Raw genomic sequence first — 20,352 nt, 5'->3', positions numbered from 1 at the left:
TAAAGTCCAGGGACCGGCAGCAGATCAGAGATGGTCACAACAACAGGATCAGGGTCAGCTTGCCCCTAGAAAGTGCCATTTGGCCCAGTGCCAAGAAGGTGCTTGATGCTCCCTACTCTTTCCTGCTCCTGGTCATCTGAGCCGACAGCTGTTGGAGTTAGGGAGACCAGGAGTGATAGTTAAGGCTACATTTTAGTCTCGGGTATTTTAGTAAAAGTCGTAAAAATTCACAGCCATGTCCATGACTCTTACTATATACCCCTAACTAAAACTTGGGCCAATGAATTGCGGTGCTTAAGCGGGGCGGGCCAGGGGTGCCACAGGTGGCCTGGGACCACCGCTCGTGCTGGGGGGAGGTGGGTGGCAGCGTGCAGCTCGGGACCCCCGCTGATGCTCGGAGAGGAGCCGGGCAGTGGCTACTGGTGCTGGCGGGGAGAGAGGGGCCGGGAACTGGCAGGCTCCCTACCTGGCTCCAACCGACATATCCCTGTAGCTCCTGGGAGAGGGGTGGATGGGGGGCTCCGCGCACTACTCCCACCACAAGCGCCGGCTCCGCAGCTCCCATTGACAAGGAACAGCAGCCAATGGGAGCTGCAGGGGCATGGGCAGTGCGCGGAGCCCCCCTGGCCGTTTCTCCTAGGAGCTGCAGGGACGTGCTGATGGGAGCTGGAGAACCCCCCCAGGTAAGCGCTGCCCCCCTGCTCCTGCCCCAGCCCTGAGCCCCCTCCCACACACCCAGACTGCTGCTGCTAGCCCAGGGGCTGCCCAGCTTGGCCAGCACCGGCCGCTGCAGAAGTCATGAAAAGTCATGGAAACCGTGACATACACGCAACCTTGGTGATAGTAAATCTCCGGCCACTGCGAAAGCCCCTGAGTTTGAAGGAACAGTCAGGCTGCTGGTACTGTGGTGGCTTCCGGGTATTGGTGGAGGTCCTGTAATGGACTCAATGCTCTGGGCGGAGTCGACGGTAGGAGTGGCCCAGCATGGGTCGCACTCTACTGCTTTCTACCTGCTTGTCATTTTTCTGCACAGGCAAGTGCCCTCTGTCGGTGGACAGCTTATTGTGCTGATTTGGCTCTGAGGCTGGTCTGAAAGCAGTTTCCATTAGGATAACCTTGAGCCTTATTTCTCTGTCCTTTTTAGTATGGGGTCTAAAGTCCCAACAAAATAGGTACTTGTTCCTCATGTAAGTTTCTCCAAGCACTTCAAGCAACTGGAATGCAGGTTGCTCACAATATAGGTTTCCCACAGGAGACACAATGTTTGAAGCCTACGGCGAAGAGAGTGCCTCAACGATAGGGACGATCTACCTACACTATTTACACTCACACTAAGTACAATATTTATATAAACTAAAAATTATGTTTAAAACAACAAAGAATTAGAGTCCAAAAACCACAAGGAAAAGGCCTTGCTGAAGCAAGAGGGGTCATGCCAGCAACCACCACAGGCGGTCAGAAGGAACTGAGAGGTGCGTGGCCGGCGGCGCCCCTTATACCGGCGCATAAGCACATGGCTACAGAGGGCTACAGAGCCAACCCAACGCATACCAATGCGAGAAAAATCTTCAGCAACGGTTCATGCAGTGCGCACAAACCTAACATGGAACGGACATGAGCAAGCACTCGAAAAACATGTACACCCTCGACATATACCATGCCAAATGGAACTAATGCCTTTAGTCTACTAAAAATGAAAAATTCCATCACATGGCACTGGTTAATGCTCTTAGGCAAAATCATTGAGATTATTCTTGAGCAGGGGGCAACACAGGCTCACAGTAAGTATTGCTTCTGGTGGAAAAATGCTAACCTTAGCAGATTTCTGCTCACCAGAAAAAAAGACTATTTTTTTCCTCATTGATCTAAATAAACCCAACATTTAAAAGGTAGAGGTTACTGTGCATGTAACTATAGTACATTCTGATTGACTAAACTCCCCCTGTAATATCAACTGGGTAAATTGTTAACTGCTTCCGCTCAACAGGTGTCTAGCACTGTTGGGTATTAAAGAACAGCCTAGCTGTTAAAAAGCCACTTAAAGTAGCACTATGTTCCTGTTTAGAGATTGAATGCATTTTAGTGGAAAACAAAGGATGACAAAATTACTCACCTATCTATAGCAACACCTATCTATACAACTGCTTTGGGTTCCATATTAGTCTCCTTATCATGCAGTGTTGAGGTTGGTTTGTGGACCGCAGAGATAGTGGGTTTTGGGGCTGGCAAAGGCCATGTTGTCTGGTGCCATGAACAGACAAGTAAATGAATCCAAATAATGAAATACCTGGAGCAGAGAAGAAAACTCTTGAAACCCTATTTAGGGTCTGCTACAGCCTGCATCAATCCCACGCAGGGAAATGAAGAAAGGTGAAATAGAAAATTAGGCAGAGTTACCTTAGAAATAGTGTATAAATATTAACAACTAATTATACCAAACACCTATATTTAACTATTTGCAACTGACAGATATAGCAAGTACATCTGACAATCAGACACAGGCACAGCTTCAAGGTTCCTTAGAATTGATGATGGCAATCAGAAAGCAACAGGTTTCCAGGGCTCATCTCTCTCATACAACTTCTGGTTCTAAATGCTTGGTTCCATGAAATGACACTCATGTAAGCCTCAATGGGAACAGTTTTCCAGAAGGTTCCGATCACTGTGGCACAGGTCTTTCGAACTCCGTAACTTTTGAACTACCAGGTCAAGTGGTAATACACAGAGGTTCTCTGAAGAATTCTTTTAGTTATTACAACCGGAGCTCGTTCTCAGCATATTTATCTGTCTTTTTAAAGGATGAATTGTGGCTATACACCAAACAATGTAACAGATAAACACAGGAATTAATATTAGAAGTATGTGCAAATTATGACAAAACATTTCCTAAAATGTTATGGGACACTAGATTTAGTAGCTTTTGTAGTGGATGCTTTCTACTGTTATTTATAGTTATTTTGTTGCTTAGATTGTTTTTATCAAATGTAGGGCTCTATATGAAATATGCAATTGGGGAACTGCAGATTTTAAAATATCCAAGTTTTACTCTAAGGCTAATGAGTCAATGATGTTCCCAAAATACAGAGGAGCAAAGATTTTTATATACTTTTAAAACTTTTTATGAAGGCAAAGTTACAATAAAGCGTTAACATACAATATTGTACTTTACTTATTCAGGATCAGATTAATATTCAGAGAACCTGGCTAAAGATTCTGGCTGTTGGCTGGGGAGCTGTTCTCCTACTCTAAGTAAAGAGTAACCAAATTTTTAAATACCTATCCTCTTTTTGGCACTTCTCTTGTGTATATATTTGATGTGAAACCTTTTCCATTACAAAGACAGTTCATGTTTTACTAAACAACAATTCCATAGGAAGAGAAGTCAAATTTTTCCAATAATATACAATATAAAGTCTCGCTTCTAACAAAAAAATTATTTTGTCATTCTGTTTAAAATATAGATCCTTTATTGGAGCATTAAGTATGCAGGTCAGGGGATCTCTAGGAAACTGGCATTTTGTCATAAAATGAATCTCTAATAATTTCCTTCCAAAACAGTCTAATTCATGGATTCAACCACCATATGTGCAAGAATGTTGCCCTTTCCCCACAACCCGTCCAACAGAACAAAGAATTTGATCTGGATAAATGGGTCTCTATATGGGAAAGGGGCTATACAGTAATTTATAAAAAATTTCTTTATCAGCTACACAAATTGAAGATGTATATCCCCTTTCCCATATACAGACCCATTTATCCAGATCAATTTCTTTGTCAAATTCCCTCCCCAACCTTTTCATCTGGATTAATTTCTTAACACCTTTTTCAAACAAAATTGTATTTCTCTTAGAAATTAAATCTTTGTTCCAACTTACACCTGAGTCAACTCCTCAAATGTGGTTGAAGGTCTAGATAGAGCCATCTTGTATCCAGAGGCCACAATAAACGTTTGACTTGTAAATACTGAAAATGCATGATTTTTGTACTACTTACATTATTACATATCTCTTGGTATGAGTTCAGCTCAGGACATAGGAGGAGCTGTCCAAACTGAGTAAACTCAGCTCTTACCCACAACTAAGTCACTTTGATATTTCCTAGGGATAAATTCCTGATTAATGAAAGTAGTTAGGGGAGAGGGCTTCAGCGACAACAATTTAAAGCGTCTGTCCAAAGCTACTAAGGTGGTATGGGTGAATGGGTGACTTTTTATTGTTGGTGACCTACATTTCTTTTTAATCCGTTTATTCTATATTTTTTAACAAGTCTTCTGGATTCTGCAAATATAACAAGGCATTGCCAGCATAAATAGCTATTTTGTGTTCTAATCTAGAAGGTAATTTGATGCCCTTTACCAAGGGGTTGTTTGTCACATTTATTGCAGATGGCTCCATTGTCAAAGTAAACAACAGAGGGAATAAGGGCCAACCCTGTCTTGAACCAGTAGACAATTTAAAAGGAGGGGATTGATCACTATTAATCAAAGCAGATGCTTGACGATGAATACACAGAGCCAATATGCACATAGAAAACTGACTTCCAAAACCAAACTATCAAAAACTGTCTGAAACCATCAAACTCCTAATCCCAGTTGAAGGCTCTTTCAGCATCCAAAGAAAGCAGCTGGAATTAACACTACAGAGCAAAATCAAAGTCCTTCTGATATTATCAGACAGATGCCTGCCTGCCCTGCCAGCAAGGAACCCAGACAGGTGAACACATCTGGGCAAGTTGAAACTCGGGTATTTGCTAGCACCTTATAGTTCTGTATGATGCACAGTTGGTAAGGGCTTATCCTTCTTTAGGAATTACCACCAATTTTACTTCTTTCCATGAATCTGGAATCTCATTCCCCTGCAATATGCCATTAAGCAATTCAGTTAAAATAGAGACCAACACTTGCGTTAGAGCTCTATAATATTGTCCAGAAAGTCCATTGGGAACTGAAGATTTATTGGATTTTAAATTCTTAATTACAATTTCACCTTTCTCTGCAGCAAACTGCCTATCAAGAGCTGCCACATCATCCTCAGAATTGACACAGTTTCAAACTACTCCAATATCTATTTATAGGTAGGGCTCTCGATTAATTGCAGTTAACTCACGTGATTAACTCCAAAAAATTAATCACAATTTATCGCACTGTTTAAACAATAGAATACCAATTGAAATTTATTAAATAATTTGGGTTTTTTCTACATTTTCAAATATATTGATTTCTATTACAACACATAATACAAAGTGTACAGTGCTCACTTTATATTTATTTTTTATTACAAATATTTGCACTATAAAAAACAAAAGAAATAATATTTTTCAATTCTCCTAATACAAGTACTGTAGTGCTCTCTCTTTATAATGAAAGTTAAACTTACAAATGCAGAATTAATGTAAAGTCATTGTCTGTATGAAATTTTAGTTTGTACTGACTTTGCTAGTACTTTTTTTGAAGTCTGTTGTAAAACTAGGCAAATATCTAGATGAGTTGATGTACCCCCTGGAAGATATCTGTATACCCCGAGGGGTACACGTACCCTTAGTTAGGAATCACTGGGGTAGGGTGAGAAATTTATCTTTCAAGAACTCTTTAATTAAAATATATTTTCCCTCTGTGTAGGAGTTGTGCTTAAGCTACCATCTTGTTTGCTGGCTTCTAGACTTTTTTTTTTTTTTATGTGGCACACACAAAACTGGATACATAATACATTACTGTTTGAGAATTACATGTCCAATTCCCTGCACATTGCATTGCAAGCTTAGTCCTATGTGTCTGAATCTATAAACATGAGTGAAATGCCATTAGCTCTGAAGAATGAAAGGGAGGCTAACGTTCCTGTACGCCCTGGGAATGCACTCTAGTTTCCTTCAAAAAGGACAATAATATAGCCTTAAGGATTAAGTTGTATGCCTCCTGTATCAGGAAATGCACAGAAAGGATTGACTTACACAATAGTTTGGGGTCATGACAATCAAGAGATTAAGTTTCAATACTACCACCTCTATCAAAAATTCTAGGCTCAGAAAAGTAATAGATTTAGAGACCGATTCCAGATAGGATCATTAGATCATCTACTTGAATGTCCTGTTATCTAAAGATTGTTTCTTTGAAGCCTATAATTCAGAGGTAGTCCATTATTTTTTTTGTCAGGGTCCAAATTTCTTGGTCAAAGTATACTCAAGGTCCAGACTCCAGAGAAATGTATTTCACACTGTAATAACAATAATAAGTAAATAAAAAGATTTTGTAGTCCATTCAAAAGCATGTGGCAGTCCGGATTTGGCCCATGGTCTGCCTATTGGCTATAATGTTTGCTGAGCAACATGAAGCAACAGAAACTACAATATCACCAGATTTAATTATCACTGGGATTCATGGTCTGTTACCATCCAATTTTTAAATTCTCAACTATTTTTTACTTTACAAATGACATACCTTACTGTCACCAAGGTGTATCTATCCCATGCCAACAGCACTAGACTGTTTTGATATCAGAGGTAACTCAACCAGTCTTCACTCTTACACTCTACTTCCAGTTTGGTTGTGAGAATTTCACTGGTTTTATGAGGGAGACTTTACAGATGGTGCATTACTTGGCCCATCCGCCACAACTGTGGGACAGCACAGGCTTTTTGCAACTAATTATTATTATTTGTATCATCATAACGCCTAGGAGCCACAGCCAGGGACTAGGACCCCATTCTGCTAGATGTTGTACAAATACAGACCCTGCCTCAAACAGATTACATAACATGAGACAACAGATGGCTACAGACCGACTAACTGGGGGATACAAGAAAACGAGACAACATTGACCAGCGTGATAGGCAGTGGTCTAAGAACACCAACTGCCTAGCCACTGTCAAATATTTTGTAGTCTTCGGGACAAAGCAGAGTTTTACAGAGGGTTTTCATGGAGGATACTAAGTTTGTTCTGCAGATATTTACAGGGAGCTCCTCTCAAGTGTGAGGGGCAGCATGGGAGAAAGCATGAAGGTGCTTGTTTGAAAACTTAACATGCAGGTGGGGAGGGATAGCTCAGTGGTTTGGGCATTGGCCTGCTAAACCCGGGATTGTAAATTAAATCCTTGAGGGGGCCATTTAAGGATCTGGAGCAAAAATCTGTCTGGGGATTGGTCCTGCTTTGAGCAGGGGGTTGGACTAGATGACCTCCTGAGGTCCCTTCCAACCCTGACATTCTATGACGGATGCTGGTATCAGGTTGATCACAGGCCAGAGAATATCACAGTAACCCAGTATTGAGTCCAATAACTTGTGTTTGACAGCAGTATATCTTCTAGAAAGACAGATAATCTTGCTTTGAAGACTTCAAGATGGAGAATCCACCACTTCCTGCAGTAGTTTGTTTCAATAGTTTATCAAACTCACTGAAAAATTTGTGCACTATTTCTAACTTGAATTTGTCTAGTTTTAATTTCCAGCCATTGGTTGTTTTAACATCTCTCTCTGTTAAGTTAAATAGCAGTTTAGCACATGGTATTTTCTCCCCCCTAAGATAAATTATTCACTGTAATGAAGTCACTTAATCTCCTTTTTGATAATCTAAACAAACTGAGCAACTTAAAACTCTCAAAGTATTTTTTCCAGCCCTTGAATCATTTTTATGCCCCTTCCCTGCACCAGTTTTGCAACATCCTTTTAAAAATGTGGACACCTGAACCACACATAGTATTCCAATACTGGTCTCATCAATGCCATATAAAAAGGTAAAATCACCTCCTTACTTATACTGACTACTCCCTGTTCATACCAAAGGATTGCATAATAGTCCTTTTTACCACAGCACCACGATGGCAGCTCATTTTCATTTTTCTGTCCATTATGACCTCTAAATCCTTTTCAGGTCACTAGTTTCCATGCTAGCCCCCCATTCTGTAGGTACAGCCTGCATTCACTGTTCCTACATACACTTCTACCTCGATATAACGCGACCCGATATAACACGAATTCGGCTATAACGCGGTAAAGCAGTGCTCGGGGGGGGGGGGGGGGGGCCTGTGCACTCCGGTGGATCAAAGCAAGTTCAATATAAGGCAATTCCACCTATAATGCGGTAAGATTTTTTGGCACCCGAAGACAGCGTTATATCGAGGTAGAGGTGTATACAACTTTGCATTTGGCTGTTATAAAATGCCATTTTGTTTGAAAGGGCCCTGCTTACCAAGTGATCCAGATCATTCTGTGCTTCTGTCCTCTCCTCAGCATTATTAACCAGGCTACCAATATTTGCACCATCACAAATTTTATGACCAATGATTTTATATTTATTTGTACAACATTGATAAAAACATTGAACAGCATCAGGCGTAGAACTGATTCCTAGGGAAACTCACTAGAAACACTCCCATTCAGTGATGATTTTCCAATGACAACTGCTTTTTGAAATCTGTCAGTTAGCCAGTTCTTGATCCTATTAACATGTGTTTACTGACATTGTTTTGTTTAATAATTTTTCCACTCAGCATGTTATGTTACTAAGTCAAACACTTTACAAAAGTCTAAGTATATTATTTCAACATAGTTACCTTTATCAACTAAATCTGTAATCTCTTTTAAAAAAATCAAGTTTGTAAAACAAGACCTATTTTCCAAAATACCATAAGTTTGTTAAAGCAATAATTCATTGTCTCAAACACCTATTAAAAATAGTTTACATTAAAAAAAATCCCTACCTTCACTGGTGAAATGTGAGAGTGGGAAACAAATCCATGTATATTTTCAATCTGTGATAGGTTCTTCTCTGATACATGAACCAACTCTGGACCAGTCACCTCATTGGTGCTATGCTCTTGTGGAGGTGTATCTTCATCCTGACACCGATATTTCTGTAGAATATACAAAAATTTCCATTTTAAATATTCACCCCATATAGATGATTACACATAGTAAAGAATTCTTAGGAAAATTCTTAGTAGGCGTGCTCTGGTGCCAATTCCACTATTCAGAGATCAAAGTACATTAAATTTAAAGGAATACCATCAACTTAAACATTATGTCTAAATGTTTTATCTACTACTGTTACAAGCAACCTCTAAAATTCCTATAACCAAAGATCAGTTTGTTTTCTTTGTGTATTTGACAGCAATATGCATATAAGTAAGTTTCACTATCTCCCAGGCACAGTCAGTTTCCCCTTTATTTGTGAAATCTTTCACACAGCAAAAAAGGATTGAAAAATATTTTTAATATAGGAAAATTATCATAACACAAAAATCAGCAGGGGATTCAGAAATTGGGACAGTAACAAACTACTTTTAATTCTGGTTTTAGAAGTCAGTAGATTTCAAATTCATGGTGTCCATTTAATGTTAAACATTTTTAGATTAAAGCATACTGGAAGGATAACTATTCTAGCCTTCATCTTCTTGAAATACATTTTTCTATGAAGATTACAAACTTTAGCCTTCCCAGCGGAGAAACAAATTCATACATACACTGCAAAAAATATTCTAGGCCCTCAATAATACTTACAAACCAAAGCAAACACAGTATCTTGTTGCCATAATCCTTGTCCTCCCTTCCTGCCAGGTTTTAATCATTTATTTTAGATGATAAACTTTTTAGGTCATGAAATCTGTCTTTCAATTACCCACCATAGACATTTATGATACTAAATAATATTGGTAAATTGTATCTCCCAGACTTTTTCTAAGTCAGCAACAAATAGATATACTTTTGTTTTCAAATCTTTCAGGCAAATGAAGCACTAAGGAAAGCTGAACAAATAAATCCTATATAGTCACAGACTGGTACAGCACTAGTGCAAGCTTCTTTAGTGCCCTACTGAAATATCTCAGCACTGCCATGGAATGACAACAACTCAGTTGCCCACTTTAGCCTTGACTTCTCTGCCAAAGCTCCTAATAAGGATGACTATTATCCCTAATAAGGATGACTATTAACCCATTAGAAAATGGATAACCCACCAATTCATTTCCCACAAAGCCGCTAAATGGTAACAACTTTCTCACTACTTACCTGGCCGAGATGCTAACCAGTGGCTTAAATATAAAAAAGTTATTTCCAGTTTCCTGATCTGTAAGTCCCCGAAAAGCCTACTTTTCACTGTGCTTTTGAATTTGTCATAGAAAATTGTCATTTTCCTAATTTTCTAGTCTTGTTAATGCGATTTCTGCATAAAAAAATAGTATTGCCTTTTTTAACTTTATTACAAAAGGTAATAATGCTATTATATGCATTTATTCTTTTTATCCAAAACTCTAAAATGTGGCGGCTTCTCTGGCCTCTTTCCAGAAACATTAAACATTACTCCCAAACTCAAATTTTTACTTGCTTCCAGTCCATTTCCAAATCCAGCAGAGATCTCTCTCAGATAAACCACTAGGGATTTTCCCTGATTTCAGCCACCAGTGGCCAACCACTGGTGCAGTTGCAACTATACAAACCCCTACTGCAAGATAACTCTTCTATATACATGTTAGTTTCTAAGGTGCCACAAGGACTCCTCATTGTATCTTCTATATTAGGGATTTTGCACTAGTGTGATTAACCCAGTGACTGATCACCAATGACTAGAATCCCCACAGCAGATATGGCTCTTGGGGAGGGGGGGGGGGGGGAGAGAGAATAATCTAAGCACTTCCCCACCATCATCTGTTTATCATTTAGCCAATTGCCTATGCTCTTTAACCAGCCCATCCATTCATTTGCCAGATGATACCATATCTTGAAGCAGCAACTAAGTACATTTGTCTAATATGACTTAGTCGTGTGTCCATAAGAAGCAATTCAAACAAATCATCATTTTGAGTTTGCCAAACTTAACACTCTTACAACAGTGTATGTGTGTATCTGTTTTACCCGATTACAATGAAAGCTTAGTAAGGACTAATGTTTCTTCTGTCCACCATGTAAACCTAATGTGAAAAATTAAACTAATTTCCTTATAAGCAAAATAAGTATTAAAAATTGTTAAAATTAAATTGTTAAGATTAAAAATCTACTATAAACAAAGTCCATTTCCAATTAAAACGTGACTAAACGCTTTTCAAATAAATTGTAAGTGTCCAAATAATAGATATTCTAGTTTCTTAAAAATCTACAATACTCGTATTAGGATTATATTTTTGAAAAGCCATTACACATGGTAATCCAATTGAAGCTAAAAACTTGAGAGTACCTGAAAATAATATGCAGTCAGACAATTAATAGTTATATGAAAACATTGTTTCAGACTACCACAGAGAGAGGAAATAAAAACCTCACACCATAAGAAAATAAGAACGGCCATACTGGGTCAGACCAAAGGTCCATCAAGCCCAGTATCCTGTCCTCTGACAGTGGCCAATGGCAGGTGCCCCAAAGGGAACGAACAGACAGGTTATCAAGTGACCCATGCCCTGTCACCCAATCCCAGCTTCTGGCAAACACAGGCTAGGGACACCATTCCTGCCCATCCTGGCTAATAGCCATTGATAGCCCTATCTTCCAGGAATCTATCTAGCTCCCTTTTGAACCCTGTTATAGTATTGGCCCTCACAACACCCTCTGGCAAGGAGTTCCAGAAGTTGACAGTGCGTTGTGTGAAAAAATAGTTTCTTGTGTTTGTTTTAAACCTGCTTCCTATTAATTTCATTTGGTGGCCCCTTGTTCTTCTATTATGAGAAGGAGTAAATAACACTTCCTTATTTACTTTCTCTATACCACTCATGATTTTATAGACCTCCATCGTATCCCCCCTTAGTCGTCTCTTTTCCAAGCTGAAAAGTCCAATTCTTATTAATCTCTCCTCATACGGAAGCCATTCTATACCCCAAATTTCACCACCTCACTGTTTACCCCTTTTTCCAGATCATTTATGAATATATTGAATAGGACTGGTCCAGTGCAGACCTCTGGGAGACATCACTATTTATCTCTCTCAATTATGAAAACTGACCATTTATTCCTACCCTTGGTTTCCTATCTTTTAACTAGTTAACAATCCATGAGAGGACCTTCCCTCATTCCCTGACAGTTTACATTGCCTAAGAGCCTTTGGTGAGGGACCTTGTCAAAGGCTTTCCGAAAATCTAACTACACTATATCCACTGGATCCCCCTTGTCCACAGGCTTGTTGACCCCCTCAAAGAATTTTAGCAAATTGGTGAAGCATGATTTCCCTTTACAAAAACCATGTTGATAATTTCCCAACAAATTATGCTCATCTGTGTCTCTGACAATTCTGTTCTTTCCTATAGTTTCAACCAATTTGCCTGGTACTGAAGTCAGGCTTACTGGCCTGTAATTGCCAGGACCACCTCTGGAGCCCTTTTTAAAAAAAAAAAAAATTGGCATCGCATTAGCTGTCCTCCAGTTAATTTGGTACAGAAGCTGATTTAAATGATGGGTTACAGACTTCAGTCAGTAGTTGTGCAATTTCACATTTGAGTTCCTTCAGAACTCTTGGGTGAATACCATCTGATCCTGTTGACTTACTGCTGCTTAATTTATCAATATGTTCCAAAACCTCCCCTAATGACACCTCAATCTGAGATAGTTCCTCAGATTTGTCACTTAAAACGAATGGATCAGGTGTTGAAATCTTCCTCATATACTCAGCCGTGAAAACCAAAGCAAAGAATTAATTTAGTTTCTCCACAATGGCCGTATTGTCCTTGAGTGCTCCTTTGGCAGCTCGATAGTCCAAGATTATAGGTACAGGTATATCCTACATGAAAACTAACTCCCTATCTCAGTGCATTAGAGATGTAAAATGTAGTTCCTAATTCAATACTAATACGTTTTGAAACTCCTACTCACTTTCAGTATTTATTATTTTTGTAAAAGTACTCTTAGGGATAAAAATAAGCCCCATTTTTAAAATACTGCAAATCACAATTGAGAATGTAACTTAATAATGTTACATTTATAGCACTTTTCATCTTGAAAGATCCCAAATCAGTCCTTCTCTTGTGCACACATATAAACTAATCACTTGTTCTCCACTGCCATAAAGCCACCTCTGGAGTGGGAGGGCAGAAGTTAAACAGACAACTACTGTGTGTGGACTTGACCAGAATCAACAACAATTATGTAACTTCTGATGAGAATGGATTTCAGGTATTAGTACAGGTGCAATAGGCAGCCAACTCCAGTGAACTTTGGAATCAAAGGAAAACGATTATGCTCAAAACCACATATTCTGAGATGTCACCGTCGGACCACACAATGGTTTTTATATATTAGGGCTGTCAAGCGATTAAAAAAATTAATCACGATTAATTGTGCTGTTAATAATAGAATAACATTTATTTAAATATTTTTGGATGTTTTCTACATTTTCAAATATCTTGATTTCAATTACAACACAGAATACAAAGTGTACAGTGCTCACTTCATATTTATTTTTTATTACAAATATTTGCACTATAAAAAACAAAAGAAATGATATTAATTCTCCTAATACAAGTACTGTAGTGCTATCTCTTTATCATGAAAGTTAAACTTACAAATTTAGAATTATGTACAAAAAAATGCATTCAAAAATAAAACAATGTCTAACTTTAGAGCCTACAAGTCCACTGAGTCCTACACTTTAGTCAATCGCTCAGACAAACAAGTTTGGTTACAATTTGCAGGAGACAATGCTGCTCGCTTCTTGTTTACGTCACCTGAAAATGAGAACAAGCGTTGGGATGGCACTGTTGCAGCTGGTATCGCAAGACATTTACATGCCGGATATGCTAAAGATTCATATGTCCCTTCAACCACCATTCCAGAGGACATGCGTCCATGCTGATGACGGGTTCTGCTCGATAACGATCCAAAGCAGAACGGACTGACGCATGTTCATTTTCATCGTCTGAGTCAGATGCCACCAGCAGAAGCTTGATTTTCTTTTTTGGTGGTTTGGGTTCTGTAGTTTCCTCATCTGAGTGTTGCTCTTATAAGACTTCTGAAAACATGCTCCACATCTCATCCCTCTCAGATTTTGGACGGCACTTAAGATTCTTAAACCTTGGGTCGAGCGCTGTAGCTATTTTTAGAAATCTCGCATTGGGACCTTCTTTGCGTTTTGTCAAATTTGCTGTGAAAGTGTTCTTAAAACAAACATGTGCTGGGTCATCATCCGAGACTGCTATAACATGAAATATATGGCAGAATGCGGGTAAAAAAGAACAGAACACAAAGAATTCTCCCCCAAGGAGCTCAGTCACAAATTTCATTTACACATTTTTTTAACGAGCATCATCGGCATGGAACCATGTCCTCTGGAATGGTGACCGAAGCATGAAGGGGGATACAAATGTTTACCATATCTGGGACGTAAACACCTTGCAACATCGGCTACAAAAGTGCCATGCGAATGCCTGTTCTCACTTTCAGGTGACACTATAATTAAGAAGCAGGCAGCAGTATCTCCCCTAAATGAAAACAAACTTGTTTATCTTAGCCATTAGCTGAACAAAAAGTAGGACTGAGTGGACTTGTAGGCTCTAAAGTTTTACATTGTTTTGTTTTGAATGCAGTTATGTAACAAAAATAATCTACATTTGTAAGTTACACTTTCCTGATAAAAATACTGTAGTGCAACCTTTTTATGACGTGACTTGAAATATACTATTTTTTTAAAATAATTTTTACAGTGCAAATATTTGTAATCAAAAATAATATAAAGTGAGCACTGTAATTTGTATTCTGTGCTGTAATAGCAATCAATATACTTGAAAATGTAGAAAACATCAAAAAATATTAATTTCAATTGGTATTCTATTGTATAACAGTGCGATTAATTGCAATTAATTTTTCTGAGTTAATCGTATGAGTTAACTGCAATTATATATATAGATTAAGGCTGTTGACTGATTTTATATATATAGATATATCGAGAGAGAGAGAGAGAGAGAGAAATAAAAGGTATGGAGAACCAGTTATAAACATAGTAATAATACAAAACTTCACAATTCTTACAAATAGGTTTGCCTGCATCAAACATAATAAAAGATCATGATGACAGAGTCCTCACTGAGGGGGATGATATTAAAAGCATGTGGAGAGATTACTGTGGCTACCTGTATGCCTCTGTATACCAGGGTCACTCATAATTCAGGACAACAGAAAAGAGTGGACACGGAGTAGGAGCCATCAATCCTGCAAGAGTATATGAGACATGCTATTATATAAATGAAACCACCTGGCATAGATAAAGTATCTGCAGAACTGTTAAAAGCAATTGGTGAACGTGGTACTGATCTTATGCAGAAAATTTGTAATGATATATGGGTGACTAGAATTTGGCCAAAAGACTGGACAAAGGGAATTTTTCTGCCCTTATCAAAGAAGGGAGACCTAATAGAGTAGTAACTATTGTACCATCTCCCTCACATTGCACGCAAGCAAAGTTCTGCTCTACATAATCTAGGATTGCAAAAAACAAAGGATGGAAGCATAACTACCACTACAAAAAGCTGGTTTCAGAAAAAGCCAAGATACATGTAACCAATCACCAACATCCACCACATAATTTAAAAATGCAGAGAGTACAAATTGCCCATTAATCATATGCTTCACTGGCTACTCAAAATGTATGATATCACACAACATGATCATCTTTGGAGGATACTGGCAGACAAGGGGATTCCAAAGCACATCATTGAACTCATCGCAAGTCTCCACCACTGCCAACAGACCATGATGTGAACAGCAGTGTGTGACAGTAAGTAGTTTCCATTAGGCAGGGTGGTGTAAAATAAGGGCGTATTTTATAAGCATCTAGCATATACACATAATTTAACATGAGACAACCCTTGGAAGATTTTTGACAAAGTGAAAGGAGCTGCAATCTCCACTAGCAAAAACTTAACAGACCTCAGATATGCTGATGACACAATGCTCTTTTACCACAATCACTGATGCAATGTAACAAATTTTGGAGTATGTAAAAAGAGTTAGTGAGGAATATGAATTATTCCTGAATGTGATGAGAACAAAATGCATGTACATTGACATGACTAAAAAAATGCAAGTGGATATCACGATTAATGGATAAGCTCTACAAGAAATAGACGAATTTAAATATTTGGGATCATATATAGCCAAACAAGGAGGTTGTTCCAAAGAAATCAGAAAACACCTAGGGATGGGTCATTCAGCTATTGCCTCCCTTAAGAAACTGTGGAAAAACTGTGGAATCTCAAAACATACAAGGAGCGACTGGGAAAAACCTGTTTCCACAGCAATTTCTGTATGTGAATCCTGGGAAGTTAAGGCTGTTGACAAGAAGAAAAGTGAAGCTTTTAAAATATGGTGCTGGTGAAGACTCATGTGCATCCCCTGAACGGAAAAAAGACTAATGTTTATGTTAGAAATAATCAGGGTAGATTTGATTTAAATCAAATTGATTTAAATGATTATTTAAATCATCACTAGTCAGGAAGACTCAATTTAACCATGGATTTCTACATAAAAGTGCATTCTTGTTGGTTGTTATAACCTTAATACATACTCTTCACAACTCAGAGATAGATGTAGGTTTCATTTTTAGAAGGTACACACTATACATTTTTAAATGATTTATTTTAAAACTTTTCAGATTAGTTTTACAGCTATATCACAAAATGAATGATTGTTTGGTTATTTCATTTACCAAAGGTAATTGAAGCAGATATTTATGAAGTTATTGGGAGGTGAACTATCTTCAATTCAACAGGTTAATCATTAAAATTTGGAGGATTTTCTTGCCATGCTGTATTAGGAGGAGATCACCACCAGACAGACATTTACATTGTTTTATTTAACTTAAACAACAGCATTATGTATTCTGGATTTTTTTCTTCAACAGCAAACAGAGAATATTTTAACAAAACAAGCACATGCATTTTTTAATTTAAACATTCACTTTTTTTTAAATCAGGTTTGTTTTTGTTCAAATTACTTCTAACTAAAATAGTTAAATGAAATATTTTTTTAAAAAACAAAATTAAAAATCGACTATGTCAGCCAGGTCAACATGAGAAACTTAAAATATTGGCTTCTGCAGCTAATTCAGTCATCTTCACCTTCATTTTCCTGTTTGTTCATAATCTGGAAAAGAAACACAAGCTTTCCTGCTTTTTCAGGTCCCAAACGATTTCTCAATTTGGAATGAATTAGTCCAAAGGAAGAAAATATTCTTTCTACACCGGCAGAAGAAGCTATTGCTGTTAAAATTAGATTATCACTTCAACAGTCTCTGAATCCAAATGCTTAAGTGACTTCCACCAGTTCACTGGTGTGACTTTCTTTAAAACATCATCAGCAAACATATATTTCTTGAATGGTTCACCCCTTAGCGCTGAAGTTTAGTATAGTAGGCATTATGGAGGGATGTCCATGTCATAGCCAACTCCTCTTCTTCAGCAGTTAAGGTTTGACCCTGGTACCGAGTATTGAGAATATTTGCAAGAAAATGACTGGAGACAGTGCTTGTCCCATTCTTTTTTTTAATGCTTGTAATTTAACTCTGTCATTGCATATTTCTCTTTTGAAGACCTCACTCACTTCCTTCCAAATTTCAACAGCATCAGCAATAAAACAGCTATTTCCCTGCATTTTGTTCAAGGCTACAGAAACAGGCTTCAGGGTACTCAGCATGTGTTCAACATTTCTCTTAAGCCCGATGTTGAGAACTTTGGCTGTGACAGTGCCATCGATTTCTTCACGATTTTGTTCACAAACTGTCATCAATTAGGCCAGTTCTTGATATAGTGCTCAAAACAGTCCACTACTGAGTTCCATCGCAAGTCTTGTGGGAGAGTTAGCTTGGTTCCTCCCACTTTTTTCAGAGCAGCTGAATATACATGAATATATTGTTTCATACTATAGAATTAGAATTTATAATCCCTATTCCATGATGAGATATCTTTGAGCTATAAGGTATCTTAATTAAAATTATCTTTAAATAGGTTTTTTCCTTGGAAAGTATTTTATCAAAAAAATCCGATTTAAATTTAAAAAATCCAATTTTTTTTACATCATTGATTTTTATCCACCCTGGAAATAATATTGGAAAGAAGCAGACCCTGAAGTCAGAGATCAACAGACACAAACTGATGTACTTTGGGCACATTAGGTGTAGAGATGGAAATAATCTTGAAAAAGTTATGGAAGGAATGGTGGAGGATCATCATAGTAAGGGATGACCAGATGACCAGCGAGGAGATGGTTGTATGGCTTGTAGTAGACCACTGGAAGGTCACCTTCTGAGTGCTTGAAATTGGCGAAGGATTGTGAAGGCTTCTGAAAATTCTGCTATGATGTCAATGATATTCAGACATGAATACACAGATGTATTTAGTACACAACACCTCCCAACAATAAAGAGGGAATTTTGGCCAATTACACCAGGCTCACTTTATTCTCACAAGCATAGCTATGAGATGGTTAATATCTACCCAAAGTAGATGGGCCAAGTGTGTTTTTATTCTGAAAAGCAATTCTAAAGGAATCATTATTGTCAAGTTTAGGGAGCAACTGATAGAGAGAGACACAAAGAAGTTATTTTGGGGAAGTTCTGTGGCCTGTGTTATATAAGAGGTCAGACCAGATTATCGCAATGGTTCCATCAGGTCTTGGAATCTATGAGGAATGGCACACACCATGTGTATATGTTGACTTCATCATACACAGGCCATGCCCATAGATACTGGCCCAGCAGGTATGCAGGCAGGAGTGGAGACCCTCTGCAGCTGGAACGGAGACCTTAGCAGACAAAACTAACATCATCTGTTTCCATTCACCTTCCCTCCCAAAAAAAACATATTGGAGGCAAAAGCCCCATAAATCAGAGCAGAAGGAGAAGGGTGAGGCTGCTGCCCCAATCCAACCCTCTTACAGCTCTCCTGGGTTCAAGACAGCTCTCAGTCACACGGAGCCACCCATCACATCCATCTGTCAAAGATGAGTTCAGCAGCAGCCCAAAGAAGCTACTGCCTCCTCCATTCACACCAAGCTGCTTCTGCCTGGTCTGAAAGCTCAGCTGTCCAGGTATATGCTTCTGAATTCTTACTGTTTATAAGACTCAGTCAGGGAGGGGACAGGACAGAACAAATAAAATGGAAATAGTGATTGTGGGAAGGGAACAAAAGGTAGGTAGCCAAAAGAGACAGTGACCTAGTGAGGGGCACACAAACTCAGAAAACATTCAGGGTTTATAGTTAATCATCATAATTCTCAATTATGGCATGATGTGCAAGAGACCCAGGTGTTCCATATTTTGGGCATCTACCATACACTTTGTGCTTGTCCGTGTCCATATGCTGACAGGTTTGAAGGTTGACAGGTATTTCATAGTCAAGTTAATTCCTTTCCTTCTGATGTATCATATAATAAAAGGTTATGCAAACTGGATTAGGCCTTCAGTGACACCTGTGTCAATCCACTGAACACTAAAGGCCAAATTCTTTGCTCGTGTAAATTGGTGCAGCTCATTTGACTTCAATGGACTTGTATCAATTTAAACTAGCAGAGAATTTTGCTCAAACTCAATCACAGATGTCACTGAAGCCATCATTTGGCCCACAGAACCTTTATTGTTTGTAGTGTATGAGAAGAAAAGAACTCAGCTTGACTCCCAAATCGAGTTCACAGGGCTGGCAGTTAGATTTTTGATAAGTTTATAAACTGAATACATTTGATAGTAAATCAGTAAGGCAAACACAAAAAAGGTATTATGGGGTTTCTACAATACCTGCTCAAAGTATAACTAATATTTTAAAGTTCCTGTACAGGATACATGCACAATAAATTTAATGGCATTCAACTTATCTATTCAGTTTCTCCAACAGCAAAGATCTGGGTCAAACCCATCAGAATTCACACCTTACAGAGAGTATTTCAAACCTGATACATACATCACTAAGCCCTTCCCCCCAGGGATGAAGATTTTTTTTTAAAATGACCGTTCTTTTAATGTAGGGGTTCTCAAACTGGGGTTCGGGACCCCTGAGGGGGTCACAAGGTTATTACATGTGGGGTCATGAGCTGTCAGCCTCCACTCCAACCCTGCTTTGCCTCCAGCATTTACAATGGTGTTAAATGTATAAAAACGTGTTTTTAATTTATAAGAGGGGATCACGCTCAGAGGCTTGCTATATGAAAGGGGTCACCAGTACAAAAGTTTGAGAACCACTGTTTTAATGGGGAACCTCATTAAAACAAAGGACAGCAACAATCTGTAGAGATAGCCAAAAACAACTGAAGTGGTTAAAACAAATATCCTTAAATTGCAACTCAACATAACCAATTCAACAAAGAATTCAGCTTCTTGATAGACCTACGGAGACAACACTCCAGATGGTTCATCAAGCAGAAAGTGAATTAATTGAAATAACATGTCTCCAGCTACCAGTTGG

General features: G+C 38.4%; 1 protein-coding gene across 1 annotated transcript in view; it reads right to left on the bottom strand.

Moving 5' to 3' along the window:
- DLG1 (discs large MAGUK scaffold protein 1) overlaps window positions 1–20,352 on the bottom strand; it is a gene marked incomplete at its 5' end in the record, with an annotated part of 351,805 nt that overhangs the window by 252,794 nt on the left and 78,659 nt on the right. The window contains 1 exon segment of the mRNA XM_034780811.1: window positions 8,692–8,844. Coding sequence (XP_034636702.1) covers window positions 8,692–8,844 — 153 coding nt within the window.

This window comes from Trachemys scripta, chromosome 9, assembly GCF_013100865.1.
Source record: "Trachemys scripta elegans isolate TJP31775 chromosome 9, CAS_Tse_1.0, whole genome shotgun sequence".
NCBI classification, from domain to species: domain Eukaryota; kingdom Metazoa; phylum Chordata; order Testudines; family Emydidae; genus Trachemys; species Trachemys scripta.
This window is presented reverse-complemented; position numbering and strand designations above follow the sequence as displayed.